Below are 25,024 nucleotides of genomic sequence, written 5' to 3'. Positions count from 1 at the left end.
CCACACCTTGCATAAAACCAAGCTGTAGCCCAACCATCTAAGGTACAAGTTCTCAGAATCTTCTGGGGCTGTGTCATCAGCCATGGTCACTCACATATGGCTCAGAATAAATCTCTTCATATGTTTACAGTCGGACTCTTCATTGACATCCTAGTCTGTTTTCTGTTGCTTATAACAGAATATCTAAAATTATGTAATGTATAAAGAAAACAAACTTATTTCTTATAGTTATGGAAGCTGAGAAGTTAAGGTTGAGGGGCCACATCTGGTGAGGGCTTCTTGGGGGTGGGTACCTGCAGAGTTCTGAGACAGCATAGGCCATCTCGTGGGGAGGGGTCTCTTGGTGCTAGCTTACGTCTCTCTTCCTCTTCCTATAAAGCCACCAGTCGCACTCTTATGACAACTTCTTCATCCCTTAATTCATGAATGGGTTAATCCATTCATGAGGCAGAGCCCTCAGGACCCAATCACCTCTTTTTCTTTTTTCTTTTTTTTTAGAAGAAGGTGGGGAAGAAGGCCAATCACCTCTTAATGGCCCACATCTCAATACCGCCACAGTGGGGATTAAGTTTCAAAGCAAATTTTAGAGAAAATGAACATTCAAACCATAGCAATAATTATCCAAAATTATAACCCATTACCTAGTCAATGGTTTCATGCCTAATGAGAAAATGGTCTTAGTTGAGAAGTTATACTATTCATTTTCTTCATAAAAACTTTTATTCTAATATTTATATGCTTTGGAACTTAACCAGCATATGACTGGCCATTTTGAGCATCTATATTCAGGGCTTGAAAAACACTGCACTGAAAAACAGTGCTATGGGCTGAATGTTTGTATTCCCCCCAAATTCATATGTTAAAATCCTAACTTCCAATGTTGATGGTGTTCAGAGGTGGGGCTTCTGGGAGGTGATTAGGTCATGAGGGTGGAGCCCTCATGAATGGCCTTAGTCCCCTATAAAAGAGACCCAGAGAGCTTTCTTGCCCTCTTTCCATATAAGAAAGCAGTAGTCAGTAACTGGGAAGAGGGCTCTCACCAGAACCCAACCACACTGGCATCCTAATCTCAGATTTTTTGGCCTCCAAAAGGATGAGAAATGAACTTCTATTGTTTATAAACCACCCAATTATGGTACTTTGTTATGGCTGCCCAAACTAACTCTGATATAATCTAATCCTTTTTTTTTTTTTGAGACAAAGTCTTGCTGTGTCACCTAGACTGGAGTGCAATGGCATGATCTCAGCTCACTGCAACCTCCTCCTCCTGGGTTCAAGCAATTCTCCTGCCTCCGCCTCCCAAGTAGCTGGGATTACAGGCACCCACCACCATGCCCAGCTAATGTTTTATATTTTAATAGTAGAGACAGGGTTTTGCCATGTTGGCAAGGCTGGTCTCGAACTCCTGAACAAGGGGATCCACCCGCCTTTGGCCTCCCAAAATGCTGGGATTATAGGTGTGAGCCACCGTACCAGGCCAGAAATCAGCTAAGCCTTAGTCAAGTCCTTTCTATAACATTGTTAAGACTGAGAAGAGACAGCTGAGAGGATGGAGGAAGCAATGTCATTCCTACATTTTCTAGAGCCTGGGTACAGGCTATCTTCCATCCAAAATTATCTGAGAACTCAAGAATTCTTCTGGAAAGGGTTTATTCTTTGGTTACACGAAGGACTTGGGGCTTGAAATAGTATATTCCCTTGCTTAGCCAACCCCACTGCTGTAGCCTCTAAAGCAGTAGAAGGGCTTGGAAGATAATAGGAATACATGGAAATTCATGCCTTTCTTATTACAGAGGATAGCAGGCAAAGTACTACTACTGAAGACTTTTCTTAACTTCGTCTCTATTATCATTATTATCTTGATGCATGGAAGTATCCTGTGCCTGAAAACACTAAAACTCTGCCTCTTAACTCATATAGGCTATGGATCATCATAAGTAAGCAGCTAATTTGGTTTAAATTCAAGCTTTACCTTGCGATTCAACATTCCCCACATAAGGGTGTCTAGAGTTCCATTTGCAATAAGGTAGTGAATATTCACAGAACTACACTGGCCAATTCTGTGAGCTCGGTCTTCTGCTTGTTTTATATGTCCAGGGTCCCAATACAACTCAGCAAAAACAACATGACTTGCTGCAGTAAATGTTAATCCCTAAGTGAAATAAAGCAAAAAAATTGAGATGCAAATAAATTGAGAATGTAACACACAGCCATATATAAGAAACTCTTTTGGAACATGTTAAGTGGAGAACACTGAAGGACTTGAAAACAAATTAGTTGTTTATTTTAGGCCAAATTAATATTTAATTGATGAAAGGTAAATGAAGAACGTTTAAATACCTTTCAAATGTGTTTTTTTGTAGGTGAACTACAAAAAAACACATTTGAAAGGTATTTCAAAATGTCCAAAGTTAGCTTGATGGAAGTATATAAACTAAATCACTTTATTCTGATGATAACTAGATTCATACTACCACTGGAAAATCTAATAAAATACCTTATAAATGAGGATATAATTCCTAACATATGGTATCCATAGCAACTAGGCAGGGAGCATTTACATCTTCTTTAATTCATACTGTCATGTTATAAAGCAAGAAAATCACATCTTTGTCATACTATTTTCTTCCTGTGAAATTTCTCATGTTATATTCTGAAGACCTGAAATTTACTGCCTATGTCTCAATATATACAGTGCAATTGCATTTTCATGAATTTCAAATACTGTGACATAAAAAATGTAACTAAGTCTTGCTTTATAATCAATATATGAAATAATGCAAATATCCTCAAACTAAAAAATGTGTCAAAAATGCATGACTTTAATGTTGGTAGGCTGAATGAAATGTGAACCATGCTTATGCTATTGCCATATAGCAGTAAAATGACAGGTGATAAACAGAAATATCTATTTTTTGGAGAATCATCTAATCAATGCTGTTTGTTGTTCACCTGCACCAAACTCCTGTGAGTGACCTTTGTGACTGCTATGCTATCATTTTGATGTTATTTTCACTTAAAATGTTTTCATATCACATAACAAAATCATATTAACATTAATTAAATAGGGGCACTAGTTCTCAAGCTGAAAAATTCACTGAAAATCAGTCTGTCTGAAAAAGAAGTTAGAGGTAATGAAAACACAGACCAGACCCAAACATGTTAAACTGTGCTGCTATTTAGGACTGAAAATGCCACAGAATATTAGAAGTAATGCTGAAAAAATAAAAAGTAGTATTTAAAGAGAGATATCTTTAATTTTATAAAAAGCATCATTTGGCTATACAAGCATAAAGGGAAAATATGTTGGCAGGATCAATACCATTCTAAGCAGCTATTAAACTATAATGTAAGATACAGAGTACCAAGAACAAAGACCTTTCTACTTTTCTTTATTCCTATGGAGATACCAGTGCTCAAGTATATGAGTCTTGATTTATATAGGGTCTTCAGAAATATGGCCTTGAAAAAAATGTAAGTGCCCCATACATTATTAATTTCAAAAGGTCCTAGACTCTCCTGTCTGGCTTTCTTCTACTTAGCACCTCCTCGGCGCTAAGTACTTCATTTCTAATGCTAAGCTCTTTTTGATTATATTCTCTATGACTGGAATAGTCTAACAGATATATAACTGGTTATTAGAAGTTTAACTGAACATGCGGGAAGTGTTGAAACAACCCTCCTTTTGGTTAGAACTCTCAGTGAGTTGTGGAACTGCTTCATCCTCATAAAGTTTGTCTCTATACAATTTTACATACTTCAATCAGCTGAGTAAAAGCAGATCTTTAGCATGCACCAGCTTGGTCGAATAGCGAGCGCTATGCTCAATTACTTTTCCCTATGGTAAACATCCTAGCTTAGACATTCACAACAAAATATTTTAGAATGTTAGCAGAAAAACAGTCCAGAGGATCCCCTCTTATACAGTGCAGCAGATTGCCATTACTATCCCTAATATCTACCCTTCTCTTATTCCTTTGTAACATAATACCCAATGTTTAGCAGGGCCACCTGGAATAAAGGCTACTCTTCCCAGCTTCCCTTGAAGTTAGGTGTGGTTGTGGGACTAACTACAAGACAGTGAAATGCAGTGTGCTTTTTTCCAGGCAGCTGCTTGGACTGCAGATAAGATGAAGCTCTAGCAGCCCTTTTAGGTAAGAGATACTTGCTCGGCCAGGTGTGGTGGCTCATACCTGTAATCCTAGCACTTCAGGAAGCTGAGGCAGGCAGATCACAAGGTCAGGAGTTTGAGACCAGCCTGGCCAACATGGTGAAACCCTGTCTCTACTAAAAATACAAAAATTAACTGGGAATGGTGGCGGGTGCCTGTAATTCCAGCTATTCGGGAGGCTGAGACCTGAGAACTGTTTGAACCCAGGATGTGGAGGTTGCAGTGAGCCAAGATCATGCCATTGCACTCCAGCCTGGATGACCGGGCAAGACTGTCTCAAACAAAAAAAAAAAAAAGAAAAAAAGAGATACTTGCTAGGAATGGTAAAGCAGAAAGCCAGAAGGGGCATGGGTCCTAAGGACCCACATGCAAATGCAATGCTAGGCCTGGACAGTCCACATAAGAGAATGAAACTTAGTGTATTTAAGTCAGTCTTAATCGGAATTTTTGTTTACTTGCCCCCAAACTTAATCGTAAGGGACAAAACAGGGGCATTCCATAAAAAGTCCTGAGACAGAAGCATTCTTTTCCCCCAGGCCACCTTGCCACACAGATCCTAATGCAACACAACCAAGTAAGTGAAGGGCTGGCTATAAGACAGGTATGAGAAAAGCCTATACAAATTCAAAGGAAGGAAAAAAGGTCACAAAAATATTATGATTGAATTAACTATACTCTTCTTACTCTTCTTTGAAAGTATATTTTTTCAAAAACATTCTTTCCTTGAAAATTTAGGAAGATCTGTGTTAAAGACGTTGGGGCCTCTTTCTGTTACACTTTCTAGCAGTCTCTGAAGAAGAATTGATGTTTATTATATAAGTCATCCAGATATAAAGTTACGAGTTTACAAACCAAAGTTATAGTGAATGGTCTTTTTTCGTATTTCAATGACATTTCATTGCCAAATTTAGACCTGAAATTTCTTACCTGGCCAGCAGCCTGAATGCTTAGGATAGCCACACGAGTGTCAGGATCCTTTTGAAACTGATTAACCAGATGTATTCTTTCTGAAGATGAAACACTTCCATCTATCCTAATGTAACGAATCTAGCATCAACAAGGAAAATAGTAAAATTAGGACAAGCCCCTATATGCCCATCTAATTTTATAAATTTTACAGCTTATTTTTATGGTCACATAAAAAAAAGGAACTTGGTTAAGATGACACATTGGTAAATGTTATACAAGAAGAATCTTAACCAAGTTTTAAAATAGCTTCTTATAACAATTTCTGATTTTTTTAATCTTTTAAGCTACTTGAGAGTAGCGTCTACGTCTAATTCATCTTTATCCCATCAATGTCAAGAGCAAGGCCTTGTATATATAGCAGAAGCTCCACAAATCTTTTATGAATTAAGCTAATGTTGTCTTCAGTAAAATTCTATGTAAATTGACATGCTAACTATAAACCATAGATCAGACTAACTCTAAAGTTATAAAATCACTAATTCTAAAGTGAAAATAAAGCCAGCCATGTGAAAAAGGAGAAGAATTCTGCACACCTATTATGGATTCATGGAGAGTAGTAAGTACATTTCCAAAATACTGCAAATATTAACTGGCAAAATGGAGCTTTTAATCTATCATTTGAATTCTGGTTTTTCACATTATTAAACTTAAAGGAAATATGTGATATGGTTATACCCAGTGAGGTGGGGAACTCAAGCACTCATACACATTTGTAAAAAGTAGAAAAACATTAAGTGTTAAACTAAACATTGTTGTCTTTAAGAATGATTTGAGTTGAGAAAAGGGGGTTATCATTAAGTGTTAGAATAATGACTTCTTTTTAGAAGTCATTATTCAACTTATAAAAATAGTAAGTCCTAAATTTCAAAAAAACTTATTCATATATGTACTTTTATAGAAGCTATAGCCTTAAATATTGGAACATATGAATATTCACTTTTATAAGGGAATATCCAAGTTAATTATTAAGTAGAATGTCCGGTATTATCGTTCTCTCCTCATAGAGCAAGTATAAACTGACTAGTGAACCATTTAATATCCGTTAAGGAAGATTATAAAATCCCGAGGGTCTTTCTAAAGAAAATACATTGTCAGGGTAGGGAGAATTTGGGAAAAATTGACCTCCAACCCCGTGAATATCTACATTTTTAACTCTTAGTAAAGCTAAATGGGATTCTAAACATATCAGTAAAATGGACGTGAGAAAAAAAGGCTGCTATACTTGGAATCAATCCCAGTAGTTTCAAGGCATAATGGAATCAGAGTAAGAAAAATATTATGAGGCTAATCTCTTGCCCAATCAATTAAAAATATTATTAAGTTTAATTAACTCTTAGAGGGTGTTTTTCAGAAACTATATGATAACCAGTGAGAAAGTACCTTTTAATGTATAGCACTTTATTATATTCTAAATCTTCCGAGGAAGGAAACACTAGAATTATTTCTTTGGTAATGTTAATGAACATATTAACCAATGTTTAAACAATGTATACTGTTTTTATCTTTGAGAGAAACAAAGGAAGACGTTGTCACTCACTGGTGGACTATTGGAAATCAAGGCAGACTTAAGAAGATGCAGTAAGCCACATGGCTTGATGGAGCTTAACCTGATAAATTACTTGGACCATGTTTCAAATATACCTACACTAAATTTTAGCAATAATTTTCCACAGAATATACTGCCTGGAAATTTAATGGTATGACTACAGTTGGACACTAAAATTGGCCACATTTATTCTTTCTTTCCTCTCTATGTCACCAACATTCAAAGACCGTCATGTAGGTAAATAAAAAAAGTTTATTGTGGGCTCCACCACTCTGAAACAGTATAACCAGGAACAAAAATGAAATTCACAATATAGCCTGTCATGGCAGTGTAGCTTTAATCAATCCAGATAATTTGATCAGTGAAAAACTGTAAAATGAGTTAAGAAAAAAAAAAATTTAATAGTATATCATCTTATAATATTAATATGATTTTGAAGAAAAATGTGTAATAATTTATATGTCACCAACTAAAGAAGACAAAAAAACTAAATTATGAGACTACAACTGATGTTTAGTATAATAAAAATATGTGTTCTAAAAAGCATTTAATTAAAAAATGGCAACATACCTTATTTTCGATGACTGCTTCTGTGCAAGCTTGGAGCATGCTTAAATGGTGAGCAAAAACCAGAAATTTAAGCGAATCATTCTGAAGCATCATCTTAATATAATCCTTTACAGCACCTGCCTAAAAGTTAAACCTTATTAGTGTCATAAAAATTATTATTTAAAATTTATGTCACTTTTAATAAAGCAAGAAAAATGGCTTAAGAATGAGTAAATATGAACTTTTAGCTGCACTGCTCTCTAGCATAAGGAAATAGAAGCCCACATGTAAGGAATATGTGAAACAGGAAGGACAAAAGGGGGAAAACCTGAGCAGTTAAATGAGAACAAGACAAAAACTAGAAGAATTAAAAAACAACACGATGGGTTTCAATGGAAAGGAGTAGTCAAGTAGGCGACGGCCAAGAAGGAGTTGGCTGTTTTATTTAGAAGGTGATTTTCAAAAAAGTTTATGTAGAAGACTAAATAGAACACAGTTAAGAAGAAAACAGAGGCAAAAGAAGCAGACGAAGAGCCTGCTTTTTTAAAGGGAAGACTGAAAAGAGTAAGAAATCAGAGACTGAAGCTTAAGGTTTAAGGAAAGTTTTTTTTGTTGCTGTTTTTCTTTTTTAACTTAAGAAACTTAGGTAGACCTACAAATAGGCAGGTCAAATATACGGATTATGAGAAATGGAAATGAGGTGGACTTACAAATAGACTTATAAATACACAGATTAAGAGAAATGGAAATGAGGTTACTTAGCTTATCTCTGGGATGGAGAGGGTTCCAGAAGAGGCTGGGGTGATGGGATGAAGACAACAGTAGTGAGGTCTGAGAGAAAAGGGGAACATATAGAACAACTGTGAGGCAGAAGGAAGAAAACTAAGAAAGTTCAGATTAACAGGTAACTTGAGGTCAAGTTACTTAGTAAGAGTGAAAAATCAGTTTGGTAAGAATTAAACAGGAATTAAAGAGGATAGCATGAATTAAGTGTAAAACATGAATATGTGTATCTTTTAATTTTAAAAACTGGTTATTTAGAAACTTTGGAAAAAGATATACAAGGCTGACCACATTGAGCTTCTGCTCCTTCTCAATGCTATGCTTAAAAGATAATGAAGTGCACAGGGACAAAGAGAATTGGAACAGCAACAAAACTTTGGAAGCTAAGAAGTAGATAATGTCTGATAACTGATAAACCAATATGACAGACCCTAACTAGAGATGGAAAGTGGAGAAGTACTTGGTTTATGCTGCAGTCATCTAAAAAGGCTCAGAAAATAACACAACTGAAATGGGGACAGGAGTGTGGCTAGAATAGGAGGGCCTGCTGAAAGAATGTTTAAGTAGTTGATTATGTGCAATACTGCTATTTACCTTCGCTCTACCTATTCCAACAATAGGTGACTACCATAACCATTCTGGTAGAAAATTATAGACTTGGCCAGGTACAGCGGCTCATGCCTGTAATCCCAGCACTATGGGAGGCCGATGAGGCAGGCGGATCATGGGGTCAGGAGATCAAGACCATCCTGGTTACCTCAGTGAAACTCCGTCTCTGCTAAAAATATAAAAAATTAGCCAGGCATGGTGGCACGCACCTCTTGTCCCAGGTACTTGGGAGTCTGAGGCAGGAGAACCACTTGAACCTGAGAGGTGGAGGTTGCAGTGGCACTGCACTCCAGCGTGGGTGACAGAGCGAGACTCTGTCAAAAATAAAATAAAATTGGCCAGGTGTGGTGGCTCAAGCCTGTAATCCCAGCACTTTGGGAGGCCAAGGCAGGTGGATCACGAGGTCAACAGATCGAGACCATCCTGGTCAACATGGTGTAACCCTGTCTCTACTAAAAATACAAAAAATTAGCTGGGCGTGGTGGTGCACGCCTGTAAGCCCAGCTACTCAGGAAGCTGAGGCAGGAGAATTGCCTGAACCCAGGAGACGGAAGTTGCGGTGAGCCGAGATTGCGCCATTGCACTCCAACCTGGGTAACAAGAGCGAAACTCCGTCTCAATAAAAAAAATAAATAAAATTTTTTAAAAAGTAAAACTTCAGACTTATTCTCTGGATAGGATAAAATAGAGGGTATTTAAATGGAGGAATCCTATATTGATGATAGGTATATCCTGTAAAACTCATGGGGATTACATGAAAGTTACAAAATAAATGTTGAGATCTTCCCCTCTCTCTCAGCCTTTTTACCCCATACTGCCCAAAACAGAAAAACAAGCTTATGTCATTCAGGCAAGAGAGCAGAATCATATAAGTTCCTTTTAAGGAATCTGACCAGTCAAGAGAAAAAACTGAAGATATGGCTAACAGGGGTTTCCCAGGAGACATCCCATTCAGATCACCATTTATTGAAGGCCATAGTCTATAAATCGTGGACATCCACAAAGCTTCCAGTCAGTATTTAGTGTCTTTCTTGTAAATATACGCAACCAACTAAAGGTCAACAGACATTTGTAGAAAGCCACATGTATGAACAGATCAAATATAAAGAGCTAAGAAAATTGGAAGAGATTGCATTTGTAAAATAAGATCAGTATGCTATAAAATATATATATACATATAGAGAGATCATCCCTGTGCGCTGCTGTCTAGGAAACCAGATGAGTGAGGACGTTCGAAAAGTGAGCAAACCAGTAGACTGATCCAAGATTGCCCTTTAGGAGCAACTCAGGATTGCAGCTCCCAGTGAAAGTGCAGAGGGTGAGTGGACGCCGCGTTTCCAGACAGACCAGGAGATTCCCAGGTGGAGGAGCCCCACGGGTCACCAGCAGGGCTGCTTTGGCCAGCGCGGCTGTTTCGGCTGGCGTGGCTGTTTTGCTGGCGCCCAGACACAGCGGCTCTCTGTACAAAATACACTGGTCTGGTTGCCCTTGTAAGCTGGCAATTGAAGCTCCAGGAAGGCAGATTCGCCCATTCATCTGATTGAATGGGTCTGAAACAGGGAGCCAGGCTAGGAGATTCCCCGGGCAGCACCATTGTTTTAGCTGGTGCAGTGGGTCGCCACATGAGAAATCACACAGATCCCAGTGCCCTTTCAGCAGGCAACTGGAACACCTGGAAGAGAGTCAACTGTTCAACTTAAAAAAAAAAAAGGCTCTGTGGAAGGGAGCCAGGTGAACAGGCTTTGCAGGTCCCACCCCCACAAAAACAAACAAGCAAAAAAACAGCTGTTGGAAACCTTCGAGGTTGAGAGTTTCACAGCAAGCACACCTGAACCCAGGACTGTGCAGCTCAGTAGAAGATGGGTGTCCACCATTACCGAGGCACTGCACCCCTATGGAGGTAGTCTGCCATTGCCGAGGCAGCCCGCCATAACAGAGAGAGTCCGCAATTACAGAGGCAGGCCACCATTGCTGAGGCTGTTCTAACCACACCCATATAAACAGAACTGCAGGGAAGCTCACATGGCAGCAGGGCAGAGCTGAGAGCAGGGCAGAGCCCACAGCAACTCAGCAAAGCCTCTGCAGGCAGACAGTAACTAGGCTGCCTCCTTGCTGGGCAGGGCAGCCCTGAAAGAAAAAAAAAAAGGCAGGAGGGGGATTCAAGATGGCATGGAAAGAACAATGGAGGATCGCAGCTCTCAGTGAACGCGCAGAGGGTGAGTCAAAGCCTCATTTCCAGACAAATCTTTGTTGCCCACAGAAGGGGGAAATTCCCAGGTGTAGGAAAGACACGGGATTCCAGCGCAACTGTTTTGGCTGGTGCGGCCGCTTGGGCTGGCGCCGCAGCGCAGCGGCACTCCACAACACTCCGCACAAAACACACTGGTCCGGGTGCCCTGTTAAACCGGCAATCTGAGATTTGGGAGGGCAGATTAGCATATCCATCTGATTAAATGGGACTTGGACAGTGAGCCAGACCAGGAGATTCCTGGGAAGAGGCGTTTGAGCCAGCGCAGTCGGTCACTGCAGGGGAAATCACACAGATCCCGGTGCCCTAACAGCTGGCGACTGAAACACCTGGGAGCAAGCCAACCGTTCAACTTAAAAAAAAAAAAGGTGCTCTGAGGCAGGGAGCCAGGTGAGAAGCCTCGGTGGGTTGCACCCCCACAGGGACAAACAAAACGGTGATTCGAAATGCTCCAGGTGGAGAGTTTCACTGCGGGCATAGCTGAACCCAGGATGGTGCAGCTCAGTGGGGGAGAAGCGTCCAACATTACCGAGGCAATCCGCCCCTACTGAGGTACACTCCCATTGCTGACGCAGCCTGCCATTGCCGAAGCAACCCGCCATAACAGTAAGACTCTGCCACACGGTGGAGCCTGTGGCAGCAGGGCAAAGACCGCGGCTGCAGGGCAGAGCCCGCAGAAACAGGGCGGACCCCACGCCAGCAGGGTGGAGCCTTGGCAGGCAAATAGTGACTAGACTGCCTCCTAGCTGGGCAGGATAGTTCAACGGACACTCATAAAGAAAGCCCCAACTCCCTGAGAGAGAGCATCTGAGGACAAAAAGGGGTTTTATGAGTTCTGCTGCAGTAGACTTAAGTGTAGCAGCCTAACAGCCCTGAATGAACAACGGAGCTCACAGCTCAACACTTGAGCTCCTATAAAGTACAGACTGTCTCCTCAAGCAGCTCCCTGACCCCTGTATATCAAAAGAGTCACCTAAAAAAGGACTGATCAAACTGACATTTGGCTGGCATCATTCTGGGACAAAGATAGCAGAAGAAGAAACTGCTAGCATCCCTCACTGTTCTGCAGCTCCTACAGGTGTACCCCAGACAAGCAGGGCCTGGAGTGGACCTCAGCAGTCATACAGCAGAGGGGCTAGACTGGTAGAAGGAAAACCAAGTAACAGAAATACTTCATCATCAACAATCTGGGTGTCCACTCAGAGACCCAATCAAAAAGTCAGCAACTACTCAGACGACAGGTAAATAAATCCACAAAGATGGGAAGAAACCAGCGCAAAAAGGAGGAAAACACCAGAAACAAGAACACCTCGCCTCCTACAAAGGACCAAAACTCCTCACCAGCAAGAGAACAAAGCTGGACAAAGAATGACTATGATGAAATGACGAAATTAGACTTCAGAAGGTGGATAATGAGAAACTTCTGTGAGCTAAAAGAACATGTTCTAAATCAATGCAAAGAAAATAAGAACCTTGAAAAAAGATTTGAAATAAGATTCAAGAAAATGATAACAAGAATGGATAACGTAAAGAGGAATATGAATGAATTGATGGAGCTGTAAAACACAAAACGAGAACTTCGTGAACCATGCACAAGTTTCAACAGCCGAATTGACCAAGCAGAAGAAAGAATATCAGAAGTCAAAGATCAACTCAATGAAATAAAACAAGAAACCAAGATTAGAGAAAAAAACGCAAAAAGGACTGAACAAAGTCTCCAAGAAATGTGGGACTATGTGAAGAGACCTAACCTATGTTTAATAGCTGTAACAGAAGGTGACAAAGAGAACGAATTCAAGCTGGAAAATACTCTTCAGGATATTATCCAGGAAAATTTCCCCAACCTAGCAAGGCAGGCCAACACTCAAATCCAGGAAATACAGAGAAAACCACAACGATACTCCGCAAGAAGAGCAATGCCAAGGCACATAATTGTCAGATTCACCAGGGTTGAAATGAAGGAGAAAACGCTAAGGGCAGACAGAGAGAAAGGTCAGGTTACCCACAAAGGCAAGCCTATCAGACTTATGGCAGATCTCTCAGCAGAAACTCTACAAGCCAGAAGAGAGTGGGGGCCAATATTCAACATCCTCAAAGAACAGAACCTTCAGCCCAGAATTTCATATCCAGCCAAGCTAAGCTTCACAACTGAAGGAAAAATAAAATCTTTTATGAACAAGCAAGAACTCAGAGATTTTATTACCACCAGGCCTGCTGTACAAGAGCTTCTGAAAGAAGCATTACACACAGAAAGAAACAACCAGTATTAGCCTTTCTAAAAATACACCAAAAAGTAAAGAGCACCAACATAAAGAAGAATTTACACCAACAAATGGATAAAACAGCCAGTCAACATCAAATGGCAGTAACCCTAAATTTAAATTGACTAAATCCCCCAATCAAAAGACACAGTCAAAACCCAATGGCATGTTACATCCAGACCTGTTTCACATGCAAGGACACACAAAGACTCAAAACAAAGGGATGGAGAAAGATTTACCAACCAAATGGAGAGCAAAAATAAATAATAAATAAATAAAAAGCAGGAGTTGCAAATCTCGTAGCGGATAAAATAGATTTTAAAGCAACAAAGATACAGTGGTAAAAGGATCAATGCAACAACAAGAGCTAACGATCCTAACACCCAGATACATAGAGACTTAGACTCAATGAGACAAAAAATTAATAAGGATATCAAGGACTCGAACTCAGATCCGGAACAAGTAAACTTAATAAATATTTATAGAGCTCTCCACTTCAAATACACAAAATATACATTCTTGTCAATACCACATCACACCTACCCATAAGTTTAAATGAAACATTGATTGGCCATTAATAATACCCAATTTTTTTCAAAATAAAGCAATATTTCCATTTACTCTCCCTCTTTCTCTTCCTCTTTCTTCCTCTCCTTTACTTATTTTTTTTCTTTCCTTCTTTCAAAAAAAAAAGAAATCAACTCGTAAACCTCTAGATCCAGGTCGGCAATGTCTCTCTCATTGCTTGATTTCCTTCCTTCCCTTCCCTCCCCGCTTCCTCCCTTCCTTCCTTCCTTCATCCCTTCCTTCCTCCCTACCGTCCTTCTTCCCTCCCTTCCTGCCTTCCTCTCCCCCCCAACAAAAAAAAAAAAAAAAAAAAAGAAAAGAGAGAATAACCAAATAGATGCAATAAAAAACAATAAAGGGGAAATCACCACGGATCCCACAGAAATGCAAAGCATCATCAGAGAATATTACAAACAGCTCTATGCACATAAACTAGTAAACCTGGAAGAAATGAATAAATTCCTGGACATTTGCATCCTCCCAAGGCTAAACCAGGAAGAATTCGAAACCCTGAACCAACCAATAACAAGATGTGAAGTTGAGGCAGCAATTAAGAGCCTACCACACAGAAAAAGCCCAGGTCTTGATGGGTTCACAGCCAAATCTACCAGACACACAAAGAGGAACTGTTACCATTCCTTCTGAAACTATTCCAAATAATCCGAAAAGAGGGAATCCTTCCCAAATCATTTTATGAGACCAATATCATCCTGATACCAAAACCTGGCAGAGACTCAACAAGAAAAGAAAACTTCAGGGCAATATCCATAATGAACATAGATGCAAAAATCTTCAATAAAATACTGAAAACCAGATCAAAAAGCTTATCTACCATGATCAAGTAGGATTCATCCCAGGGATGCAAGGCTGGTTCAACACACGCAAGTCTATAAACATAATTCACCACATAAACAGAACCAAAAACAAAAACCACATGATTATCTCAATTGATACAGAGAAGGCCTTTGACAAAATTCAACAGCCCTTTATGCTAAAAACCCTCAATAAACTCGGTATTGACGGAACGTATCTCAAAGTAATAAAAGCTATTTATGACAAACCAACAGCCAATATCATACTGAATGGGCAAAAACTGGAAGCATTCCCTTTGAAATCTGGCACTAGACAAGGATGCCCTCTCTCACCACTCCTATTCAATATAGTACTGGAAGTTCTAGCCAGAGCAATTAGGTAAGAAAAAGAAATAAAGGGTATTCAAATAGGAAAGGAGGAAGCCAAATTGTCTCTATTTGCAGACGACATGATAGTATATCTAGAAGATTCCATCGTCTCAGCCCAAAAACTTCTGAAACGGATAAGCAACTTCAGCAAAGTCTCAGGATACAAAATCAATGTGCAAAAATCACAAGCATTCCTATACACCAATAACAGACTGAAAGACAGCCAAATCAAGAACAAACTACCATTCACAATTGCTACAAAGAGAATAAAATACCTAGGAATACAACTAACAAGGAATGTAAAGGACCTCTTCAAGGAGAACTACAAACCACTGCTAATGAAATCAGAGAGGACACAAACAGATGGAGAAACATTCCATGTTCATGGTTAGGAAGAATCAATATCGTGAAAATGGCCATACTGCCCAAAGTAATTTACAGATTCAATGCTATCCCCATCAAGCTACCAATGCCTTCTTCACAGAACTGGAAAAAACCACCTTAAACTTCATATGAAACCAAAAGAGAGCCCGCATAGCCAAGTGAATTCTAAGTAAAAAGAACACAGTGGAGGCAACACACTACCAGACTTCAGACTATACTACAAGGCTACAGTAATCAAAACAGCATGGCTTGAACATAAGAACTGACACCATAAAAACCCTAGAACAAAATCTAGGCAAAACCATTCAGGCCATAGGAGTAGGCAAGGACTTCATGGCCAAAATACCAAAAGCATTGGCAACAAAGGCCAAAATAGACAAATGGGACCTAATCAACTCCACAGCTTCTGCATGGCAAAAGAAACAGTCATGAGAGTGAATCGGCAACCAACAGAATGGGAAAAAATTTTTGCAGTCTACCCATCTGAGAAAGGGCTGATATCCAGAATTTATAAAGAACTCAAACAGATTTACAGGAAAAAAACAAACAAGCCCATTCAAAAATGGGCAAAGGATATCAACAGACACTTTACAAAAGAAGACATACATGAGGCCAACAAACATACGAACAAATGCTCATCATCACTGGTCATTAGAGACATGCAAATCAAAACCACATTGAGATGCCATCTCATGCCAGTTAGAATGGCGATCATTAAAAAATCTGGAGACAACAGATGCTGGAGAGGATGTGGAGAAATAGGAACACTTTTACACTGCTGGTGGGAATGTAAATTAGTTCAACCATTGTGGAAGACAGTGTGGCAATTCCTCAAGGCCTTAGAAATAGAAATTCCATTTGACCCAGCAATCTCATTACTGGGTATATATCTGAAGGATTATCAATCGTTCTACTATAAGCACACATGCACACGAATGTTCATTGCAGCACTGTTTACAATAGCAAAGACCTGGAATCAACCCAAATGCCTATTGATGATAGACTGGACTGGGAAAATGTGGCACATATACACCATGGAATATTATGCAGCAATCAAAAGTGATGAGTTCGTGTCCTTTGTAGAGACATGGATGAATCTGGAGAACATCATTCTCAGCAAACTGACACAAGAACAGAAAATGAAATACCGCATGTTCTCATTCATAGGCAGGTGTTGAACAATGAGAACACATGGACACAGGGAGGGGAGCACTACACACTGGGGTCTGTTGGGGGGAATAGGGGAGGGACAGCGGGGGGTGGGGAGTTGGGGAGAGATAGCATGGGGAGAAATACCAGATATAAGTGAAGGGGAGGAAGGCAGCAAATCACACTGTCACGTGTGTACCTATGCAGCTATTTTGCATGTTCTTCACATGTACCCCAAAACCTAAAATGCAATTAAAAAAAAAAAGAAGAGAAGAGAGTAATCTCAGAAATTAAGAAAAAAATAGTAGAAATTAATAATTAATTGGTTATCAAGCTAAGGAAATCTCCCAGAAAGTAGATAAAAAATAAGAAAGAAAATATAAAATATAGGCTAGATGTGGTGGCAGCTCACACCTGTAATTCCAGCACTTTGGGAGGCTGAGTGGTGCAATCTTGGCTCACTGCAACCTCCGCCTCTCAGGTTCAAGCAGTTCTCCTGCCTCAGCCTTCCGAGTAGCTGGAATTACAGGCATGTGCCACCATGTCCGGTTAATTTTTTGCATTTTTAGTAGAGATGGGATTTCACCATGTTGGTCAGGCTGGTCTCGATATCCTGACCTTGTGATCTGCCCACCATAGCCTTCCAAAGTGCTGGGATTACAGGCATAAGCCACCGTGCCCAGACAAAAAGATTTCACACAATCGAAATAGAAAAACAATTCTGAATTGTATTGGATTTCCCAATACCAATACTAGAAATGAGAGAAAATTACTTCCTCAAATTTTATACCCAGCTAATTAAAAATCAGGGAGAACAAAGATATTTTCAAATATGCAAGGAACACAAATTATTTGCTTCCAATGTACCCTTTCTTGGGAGGCTACTGGAGAAAATGCTCCAGCAAAACAAGGAAGTAAACAAAGAAAGAAAATGATGTAAAGGAAAGAGGTGAAAATCTCCAGGATTAGAGCTCTGCAACAGGCCTAAAGAGTAACAGCTCAGATTGGAGCTTATCAGAAGGAACCAGGGGAAATGTCTTTAACAAAATGAGATTTATACAATGCTTACTGTTTAAAGTTATTGGAAGGAGATTAAATAACTAGGGGAAACTTTGAGGATGGATTAGTGATAACTACATAGAAAAATAATAAAAGAAGGAAAACCTTTATAATTATTAATGCCAAAGAAAATAAAATGGGTTGTGAAATAAAAACATATCCATAGCATACTACATTTCACCTGTAAATGTTGTAAATGTAGTTCTAATAATAAACATGGTGAATACTGATCAAGCCAAAAGTAATACTAAGTTGCTACAAAATCAGTAAAACTATGACTAGCACTTTCATAGAAGGATAGAAATAACAGAAAGATAAGTGTTTGACAGTCAGGCAATGGAAGACAGGGCTGAAATTTAATCTCCCATATTATGACAGCTAATATTACAAAGCAGACAGAAATACAGAAATACAAAGTAAGCAGCAATATAAGTATGGTGTTGAGGGATTTGAAGTAAATAGTAAAAAAAAAAAAAAAGAAAAAATCAGCTCTAGGAAAAGAAGGTTTTTGCCTCAGGGAAATAAGGTTAGGGGACTCTTATTTTTTGAAAGGTTGTCTCTGGTCATTAAACTATAATACTATGTAGGTTTGGTAATAATAAAAAAATTATAAAGGAAGCATTTCAAAACTGAAAAATACCTATTTAAAATTCATACATATGACTGTAAAGTCAAAAGACAAATTCAGCAAACTACATTTTGTATGTCTAAGTTTTCTAAACAATAGAAATTCATCATACGATGAGAGTAGAGGCTGTTAAGAACTTTAGCCCTGGATTTCAGTGCCTCAGAAAGTGGAAATGAAGTACTGTCAAAACAAGGAGCTATAAATTCTGGATATGCTGTCATGGCAACGGAACCACTTTAATAAAGTACATGTTTGCCTAAAGAGCTGTATTTACTGTGATAAGCCTTTTAAAATGTACATGTCAAGTTGGAGTACTTTTAAGGTACATTCATTACTATCCAGTCCAGACTAACACACTATATAATTGCTAAACCTCTAGTCTCAGACGGATTCCCTCTCCTCTTCACAAGTGAGCAATTTTTGTCAGAGCCTCCTCCACTCATATCACCTGCTTCCATCACAACCAGAGCTGCTGATGCCAAAGCTCAAGCCCCCCTTTTCCCACTCCTTTCCACTAGTGCTTCAAAAATTTACGGTTACTAACATTATTGTAAAGTTCAATTACATAACTAGCTAAATAGGCTCTTAGGACTAACATAGCAACTTAACCATCATTTGTGATATTGCTTTTCAGGAGAAAATGTGTTTGGAATACCAAAACATCAAAAGTAACAAATGAACTTTTAGAATTTTCTTAGGTTCTTAAGTTGGGGATTACACAGATTTTCATTTTAAAATGTATTATGCACACATTTTAACTATCTTGATTGTATTCTAATAAAAATTATCGTTGCGTTGTCAGATTTTAAATGATCTAAACAGAAATTTGCTTCCAAACTATCTTAAGTACATAGTATGTAGAATGGCAGGTCCTCATAATAATCAGCAGCTTAGTTATGCCAGTTCAGGTTTCACAGAAGTTGCAGAAAATGCATGTGTTCAAAACTCTATTTTATTTTACCAGAATTGATCTGTTAATAATGAGCCTGTTAGTCAAAGGTCTAATTTAAGTAATTAATGAAGACTATACCTTATATCTTATTTAAAGAAATATAGCAATGAAAAGAATATCCATGTTTTTTATCAGTGAAGAAGTACACATTATACTTTCTGAAGTAAAAGTAGTTAAAGAAAAACCTATATTGCACTAAAGACCTGATAAAAGTTACTTGATTTCAAATTGTTGGCTTTTAATAAAATAATAAGAATTTAAAAAATGAAAGACAAAAACATCAAACCTGAGGTATGACAAAGACTCTCCTTTGACCTAACTTTAGTTCAGCTCTGCTGAGCCTCCTTCTCAACTAAGCCTTCACATTGGCCTTCTGAGTCCATCCTGTTCTTGCCAGGTCTGCATAGCCCAGTCTTTTTTTAAATTTATTTTTTAATTTTTAGGGAGTCTCATTCTGTTGCCCAGGCTGGAGTGCAGTGGCATGATCTTGGCTGACTGCAACCTCTGTCTCCTGGTTTCAATCAATTCTCCGGCCTCAGCCTCACAAGTAGCTGGGATTATAGGCACGCGCCACCACGCCTGGCTGATTTTGTATTTTTAGTAGAGATGGGGTTTCACCCTGTTGGCCAGGCTGGTCTCAAACTCCTGACCTCAAGTGATCCGCCTGTCTTGGCCTCCCAAAGTGCTGGGGTTACAGGCGTGAGCCATCACACCTGGCAGAGCCCAGTCTTAGTAAGAATCCTGCTAAGCCATTTCAGTGAAAATCCCCCAACTCTTGATAATGGATCTAGTCCCTCATTCCGCACCTTTGATGTATAAGCCCTTGACCTGTCTTTAGCAAGAATCCCCTTATTCTTGATGTCTCCTCTTAGTAATTTTCCATTTATCAACTCTCTCAACCTACTCACTGGCTATAAATCTCCACTGTCCTTGAATTTGGAATTGAGCTCAACCTCTTTCCTCTACTGCAAGAGTTGACCTCTACTGCAATAGTGTTGAGTAGTCTTCCCTACTATTTTACCAAATCAGAATCCTCTTTTCTTTATCAACCATAACTTGTAGCTAAGAGTGTGAGCACAAAGGAAGCTTTCCTTTAAATCTTCAAGTCCTCAGAACTTAATCAAATGACAGTTTGTTCGGGTATCTCATGACCTTTTAAGCTCTTTTTTTAAGCTCTTTTAATGCCTTCTCAATTAGTCACAGGTGAATTGTGATTGGTCTAAGCAAACCTAGCATTTTCATTTCCCCTGTAAATGATTCTGACTAATATGACACCTGAGGAGTCTGCTGGGGGTTTCAAAAAACATCCTCACTGACAAAGGCACTCTTAGGAATGCTTTTCCTTGCTTTGCATGTTATAGGCTGCACTTGATAACTGATATCCTGGAAGGCAGCAGTTATCTTGGGGCAATAATAGGAGCTGTAGAGGGCAAGCAGTGAACTGGGTCAGACAACAAAATGACAATAGAACCTATTGTTCTCTCTCTCTCTCTCTAATTTAACAAAAATAGCGTCACTGGAATATAATTCACATACCATAAAATTCACTCTTTTAAAGTGTACAATTCAATGTCAGGATCTTTTCATTACCCTAAATAGAATTCCTTCAACTTTCAGCTGTCACACCATGGTTTCCCATCATTTTAGCTCCAGGTAAACACTAATCAACTTTCTGTCTCTATGGATTTACCTCTTTTAGACATTTCATATAAATTAAATCAAATAATACATGTTTCCTGAGACAGCTTCTTTAACTTAGCATAATGGTTTTCAATCCATGTTGTAACATACTTCACTATTTCATTTCTTTTTAATGTCAAATAATATTCCATTGTATGAATATATATGCATTTTATTTATCCATTCATCACTTGATACACTCTTATTTTTATTCATTTATCTAGCTCACCTTATACTGTTCCTTATTAACTTATTTATTTTGTGATAGTTGATTTACCTTTTATCCTTTAAAATATCTTAAATAAGCAAAGGCAAGTACCAAAGTAAAGGAGACTATGCATTGTTTATTTACTACCTGACTAGCTTCTGCAGCCCACCGCGAAAGGAAGGCTAGACATTGTCTTCCAGTATTCCTTCCCCTTTGCCAAGTTTTTAATTTAGAAACTCTTTCATCAACCTGAAAAAATATTTTCAGATCTGTTAGTAAACATTTTCAAATCTGGTAGAAGACAGTCTTCAGGAGAAGATTGGCAGTTTCCATACCATAATGTCAAGGCTTTGAATATTTTTACAGAGCTTCATGCCTAAATTTTCCAAAAGAAAACAATAGTTTCACTTCAAAAGATGGTTCCAATAAACTATCAAAAGTATTTTCCTCCAGGTGCGGTGGCTCACACCTCTAATCCCAGCACTTTGGGAGGCCAAGGCAGGCAGATCACAAGGTCAGGAGATTGAGACCATCCTGGCCAACACGGTGAAACCCCATCTCTACTAAAAATACAAAAAAATTAGCTGGACATGATGGTACGCACCTGTAGTTCCAGCTACTTGGGAGGCTGAGGCAGGAGAATTGCTTCAACCCAGGAGGTACAGAATGCAGTGAGCTGAGATTGCGCCACTGCGCTACAGCCTGGGTGACAGTACGAGATTCCATCTCAAAAATAAAAAGTATTATTTTCTTATCTCAAAGAATATTTTATTTCCTTATAAATATATCTGCAAATACAAATCTAAAACCTCCAATGTATTTATCTTTTGATACTGATGGAGTTCCCCAAGCAGCACACTGGAAAGTAGATGGGATACGATACCCTGTGAAGAGGACAATTCCAGTTTTATATCTTAACCAACACAATTTTACACAAAAACCCGGGATCCTAAATCTCTCATAAGCTTTTCAGAACAAGTTATAATAAAACAATCATTATCAATCAATCAATTTGGCAAGGATAGATGAGAGCATTCCCATGAATGATATAATTCCATTTATCAAAAATTTACCCAAATTTTGACAAAGTAAAGCCAATAGCATGATGAACTTCAAAAAAGTTATTTTCATGGAAGTTTGATCATAAAAGTCATTGATCAAAACAGCTAATGTAGGCTGGGCACAGTGACACATGGCTATAATCCAAGCACTTGGGAAGCCTGAGGCGGGAGGACTGCTCAAGCCCAAGAGTTTAAGACCAGCCTTGGCAACACAGTGGGAGCCTGTCTCTACAAAAAATTTAAAAATTAGCTGGGTGTGGTGGCAAGTGTGTCCATGTCACAGCTACTTTGGAGACTGACTCAGAAGGATTGCTTGAGCCTGGGAGGATGAAGCTTCAGGGAGCTGTGACCGTGCCACTGTACTCCAGCCTGGGTGACAGCGTGAAGCCCTGTCTCAAACAAAATAGCTACTCTAATTCTTTTAAAACTGAATTCAATTTTTAAAAACATTCTTGATTTATTTCTAAACTCCATCCACTAGTCATGTCAATAAGATAATCAACTTTGTCCTACTAAAGTACAGAATAAACCTTATTTGGCGAGGTGTATTTATTCATTCATGAATAAACCTTATTTGGGTGTTAAAAATCAAAATACACAGAATTTACAGACTTTAAAGTCTGTATCTTCTCCATGCCTATCCAGGGATGTTGAAAATTCACCTACAGGGAGCCAGGCATGATGGCTCATGCCTGTAGTCCCAGCTACTCAGGAGGCTGCAGTGGGAGGATTGCTTGAGCCCAGAAGTTAGAGGATGCCATAATCACACCATTATACTCCAGCCTGGACAACAGAGGAAGACCCTGACCTTTAAAAAAATCACTAATTGAAAAATAAGTGACACATTAATCTATGGTTATTAACAAGTATTATATCTATTTAGCTATCCTTGTAGAATGATGGCTAAGCACATGAACTCTGGAGACAGTCTGGGTTTGAATCCTGGCTTCATTATTTACAATGTGAGAGACATTGAGCAAGTAACTTAATCTCTGTGCTTTAATTTTTTCAGTATAAAAGAAGAGAAAAGATACTACACTGCATAGGGTTGTGGTGAAAATTAAATAGGTTAGTCCATGAAATCTGCCTGGATTAGTGCTTGGCACATGGTCAACATTATAAAAGTGTTAGCTCTTATTAGCCTATTTCTCCAGCAAATTGCAAAAACAATTTCAACCTCTCCTCTTCCACTTGCTTTGAAATCACAGCCTATGACTCCTGGTTCTCAAACCATCCCTTGACCAAAGAAAATAGAACCAACATCTGAGAATTCCGTTACCTCTGTTTACTTTTTTTACTCATCCTCACTTCCTTTCCTTTTGTAACAAGAGAGGTTATTTCTTCTTTTCCTATGGTAAACTCTATTTGTGATTCCAACCTACAAATTCTTGCCACCTCAAAAACTTTACAACACCCCTTTTCAAGTGGACATTTCCTTCTTTAACAAAGCCTTCCACCACGCCACATTTCCATATAGCTAATATACTATTTCCTCCTCTAAAATGGTAACATTATTATTTTATGTGCACTTTATTGATTATTGCTATTTCTTGCTAATGCTGAAGAGGCAGTGTGTCCCCAATTAAGAGCCAGAGATCCTTTCCAAAACTACAGAACTGGCACAACCAGAAGCACTCTTCAGTCTCATATCTTCCCAGACCCTGTGCAGCAGGGAATACTTGCAGTGGCCTCATTATACCTCACTGCATATTATAAATAGGATTCCACCTGTGCTAAGCTGCTGAGGCAATTAAAGAGGAAACACACTTTGTGCATAATGGAAACATGTTTAAAGTAATTTGCCTTCTGGAAAGTTGTTAAGGCACTAAGGAATGCTGCCATCCCTCCAGTGACAAGAAAATTCAAATTATGGGTTGGCTTTAATCTTTTTCATAGAAAAATAACTGGCATTTTTCCTAAAACAGTTTCTTCTAAAAATGAGGCATTCTTGTGATGTACCTGTTGTAATGTACCTGTATTGAGAGATAGCTAAACCATACGTAACACATAAATCTGTTTTTTTTTTCTAGGAGAATATTATGCTGATGCCAAACCTGAAGAATCTGTTCTTTTTCATCCATTGTATTCTCAACATATATTCCAAAGCAACAAAAATAATGATATGGAAGAAGAAAAGTAATTCTAATTATCTCAGATTCTCCACTAACTGACTTTGTATTGGTAACACTAATTATTTTTGTTTCATTCCTTTGTTTACTATTTATCATTATTTTTAAATGTTCCATTATTTTATTTTTATTTTAATAGGTTTTAGGGGGAATAGGTAGTGTTTGGTTACATGGATAAGTTCTTTAGGTGTGATTTCTGAGATTTTGGTGCACCTATCACCTGGGCAGTGTACACCACACCCAATGTGTGGTCTTCTATCCTTTACAACCCCCTTACCCTTCCCCCAAGTCCCCAAAGTCCCCTTATATCTATCATTCTCACGCCATTGCATTTTCTCTTTTCTTTCTTTTTTTTTTCTTTTTGAGGTGGAGTCTTGCTTTGTCACCCAGACTGGAGTGCAGTAGCTCAATCTTGGCTCACTGCAACTTCCACATCCTGGTTTCAAGGAATTCTCCTGCCCCAGCCTCCGAAGTATCTGGGACTACAGGTGTACACCACTACACCGGGCTAATTTTTGTATTTTTAGTAGAGACGGGGTTTCACTGTGTTGGCGATGCTGGTCTCGAACTCCTGGACTCAACTGATCCGCCTACTGTGACTTCCCAAAGTGCTGGGATTACAGGTATGAGCCACCATGCCTGGCCTTGCCTTTGCATTTTCATAGCTTAGATCCCACTTATGAGAACATGTGATGCTTGGTTTTCCAATCCTGAGTTACCACACTAATGGTTTCCAACTCCACCCAGGTTGATGTAAATACCATTATTTTGTTCCTTTTGTTTGAGACAGAGTCTCGCTCTTTCACCTGGGCTGGAGTGCAGTGATGAATGCTTGGCTCACTGCAACCTCCGCCTCCTGGGTTCAAGCAGTTTTCCTGCCTTAGCCTCCC

General features: G+C 38.9%; 1 protein-coding gene across 11 annotated transcripts in view; it reads right to left on the bottom strand.

Moving 5' to 3' along the window:
• ZRANB3 (zinc finger RANBP2-type containing 3) overlaps positions 1-25,024 on the bottom strand; it is a 309,784-nt gene that overhangs the window by 66,091 nt on the left and 218,669 nt on the right. For 8 of the 11 annotated variants that reach the window (XM_008998974.6, XM_035305048.3, XM_035305051.3 and 5 more), the window contains 3 exons: positions 7,257-7,376; positions 5,099-5,218; positions 1,973-2,152 (listed from right to left, as the gene is read on the bottom strand). In XM_008998974.6, the coding sequence (XP_008997222.4) occupies positions 1,973-2,152; positions 5,099-5,218; positions 7,257-7,376 (420 nt within the window). The remainder of the gene's footprint in view (positions 1-1,972; positions 2,153-5,098; positions 5,219-7,256; positions 7,377-25,024) is intronic. The other 3 variants (XM_078327919.1, XM_078327921.1, XM_078327923.1) reach the window with 1 other exon arrangement.

This window comes from Callithrix jacchus, chromosome 6 (assembly GCF_049354715.1).
Source record: "Callithrix jacchus isolate 240 chromosome 6, calJac240_pri, whole genome shotgun sequence".
Taxonomy (NCBI): Eukaryota; Metazoa; Chordata; class Mammalia; order Primates; family Cebidae; genus Callithrix; species Callithrix jacchus.
The sequence above is the reverse complement of the archived record's forward strand: the minus strand, read 5'-3'. Positions and strand labels throughout refer to the sequence as shown.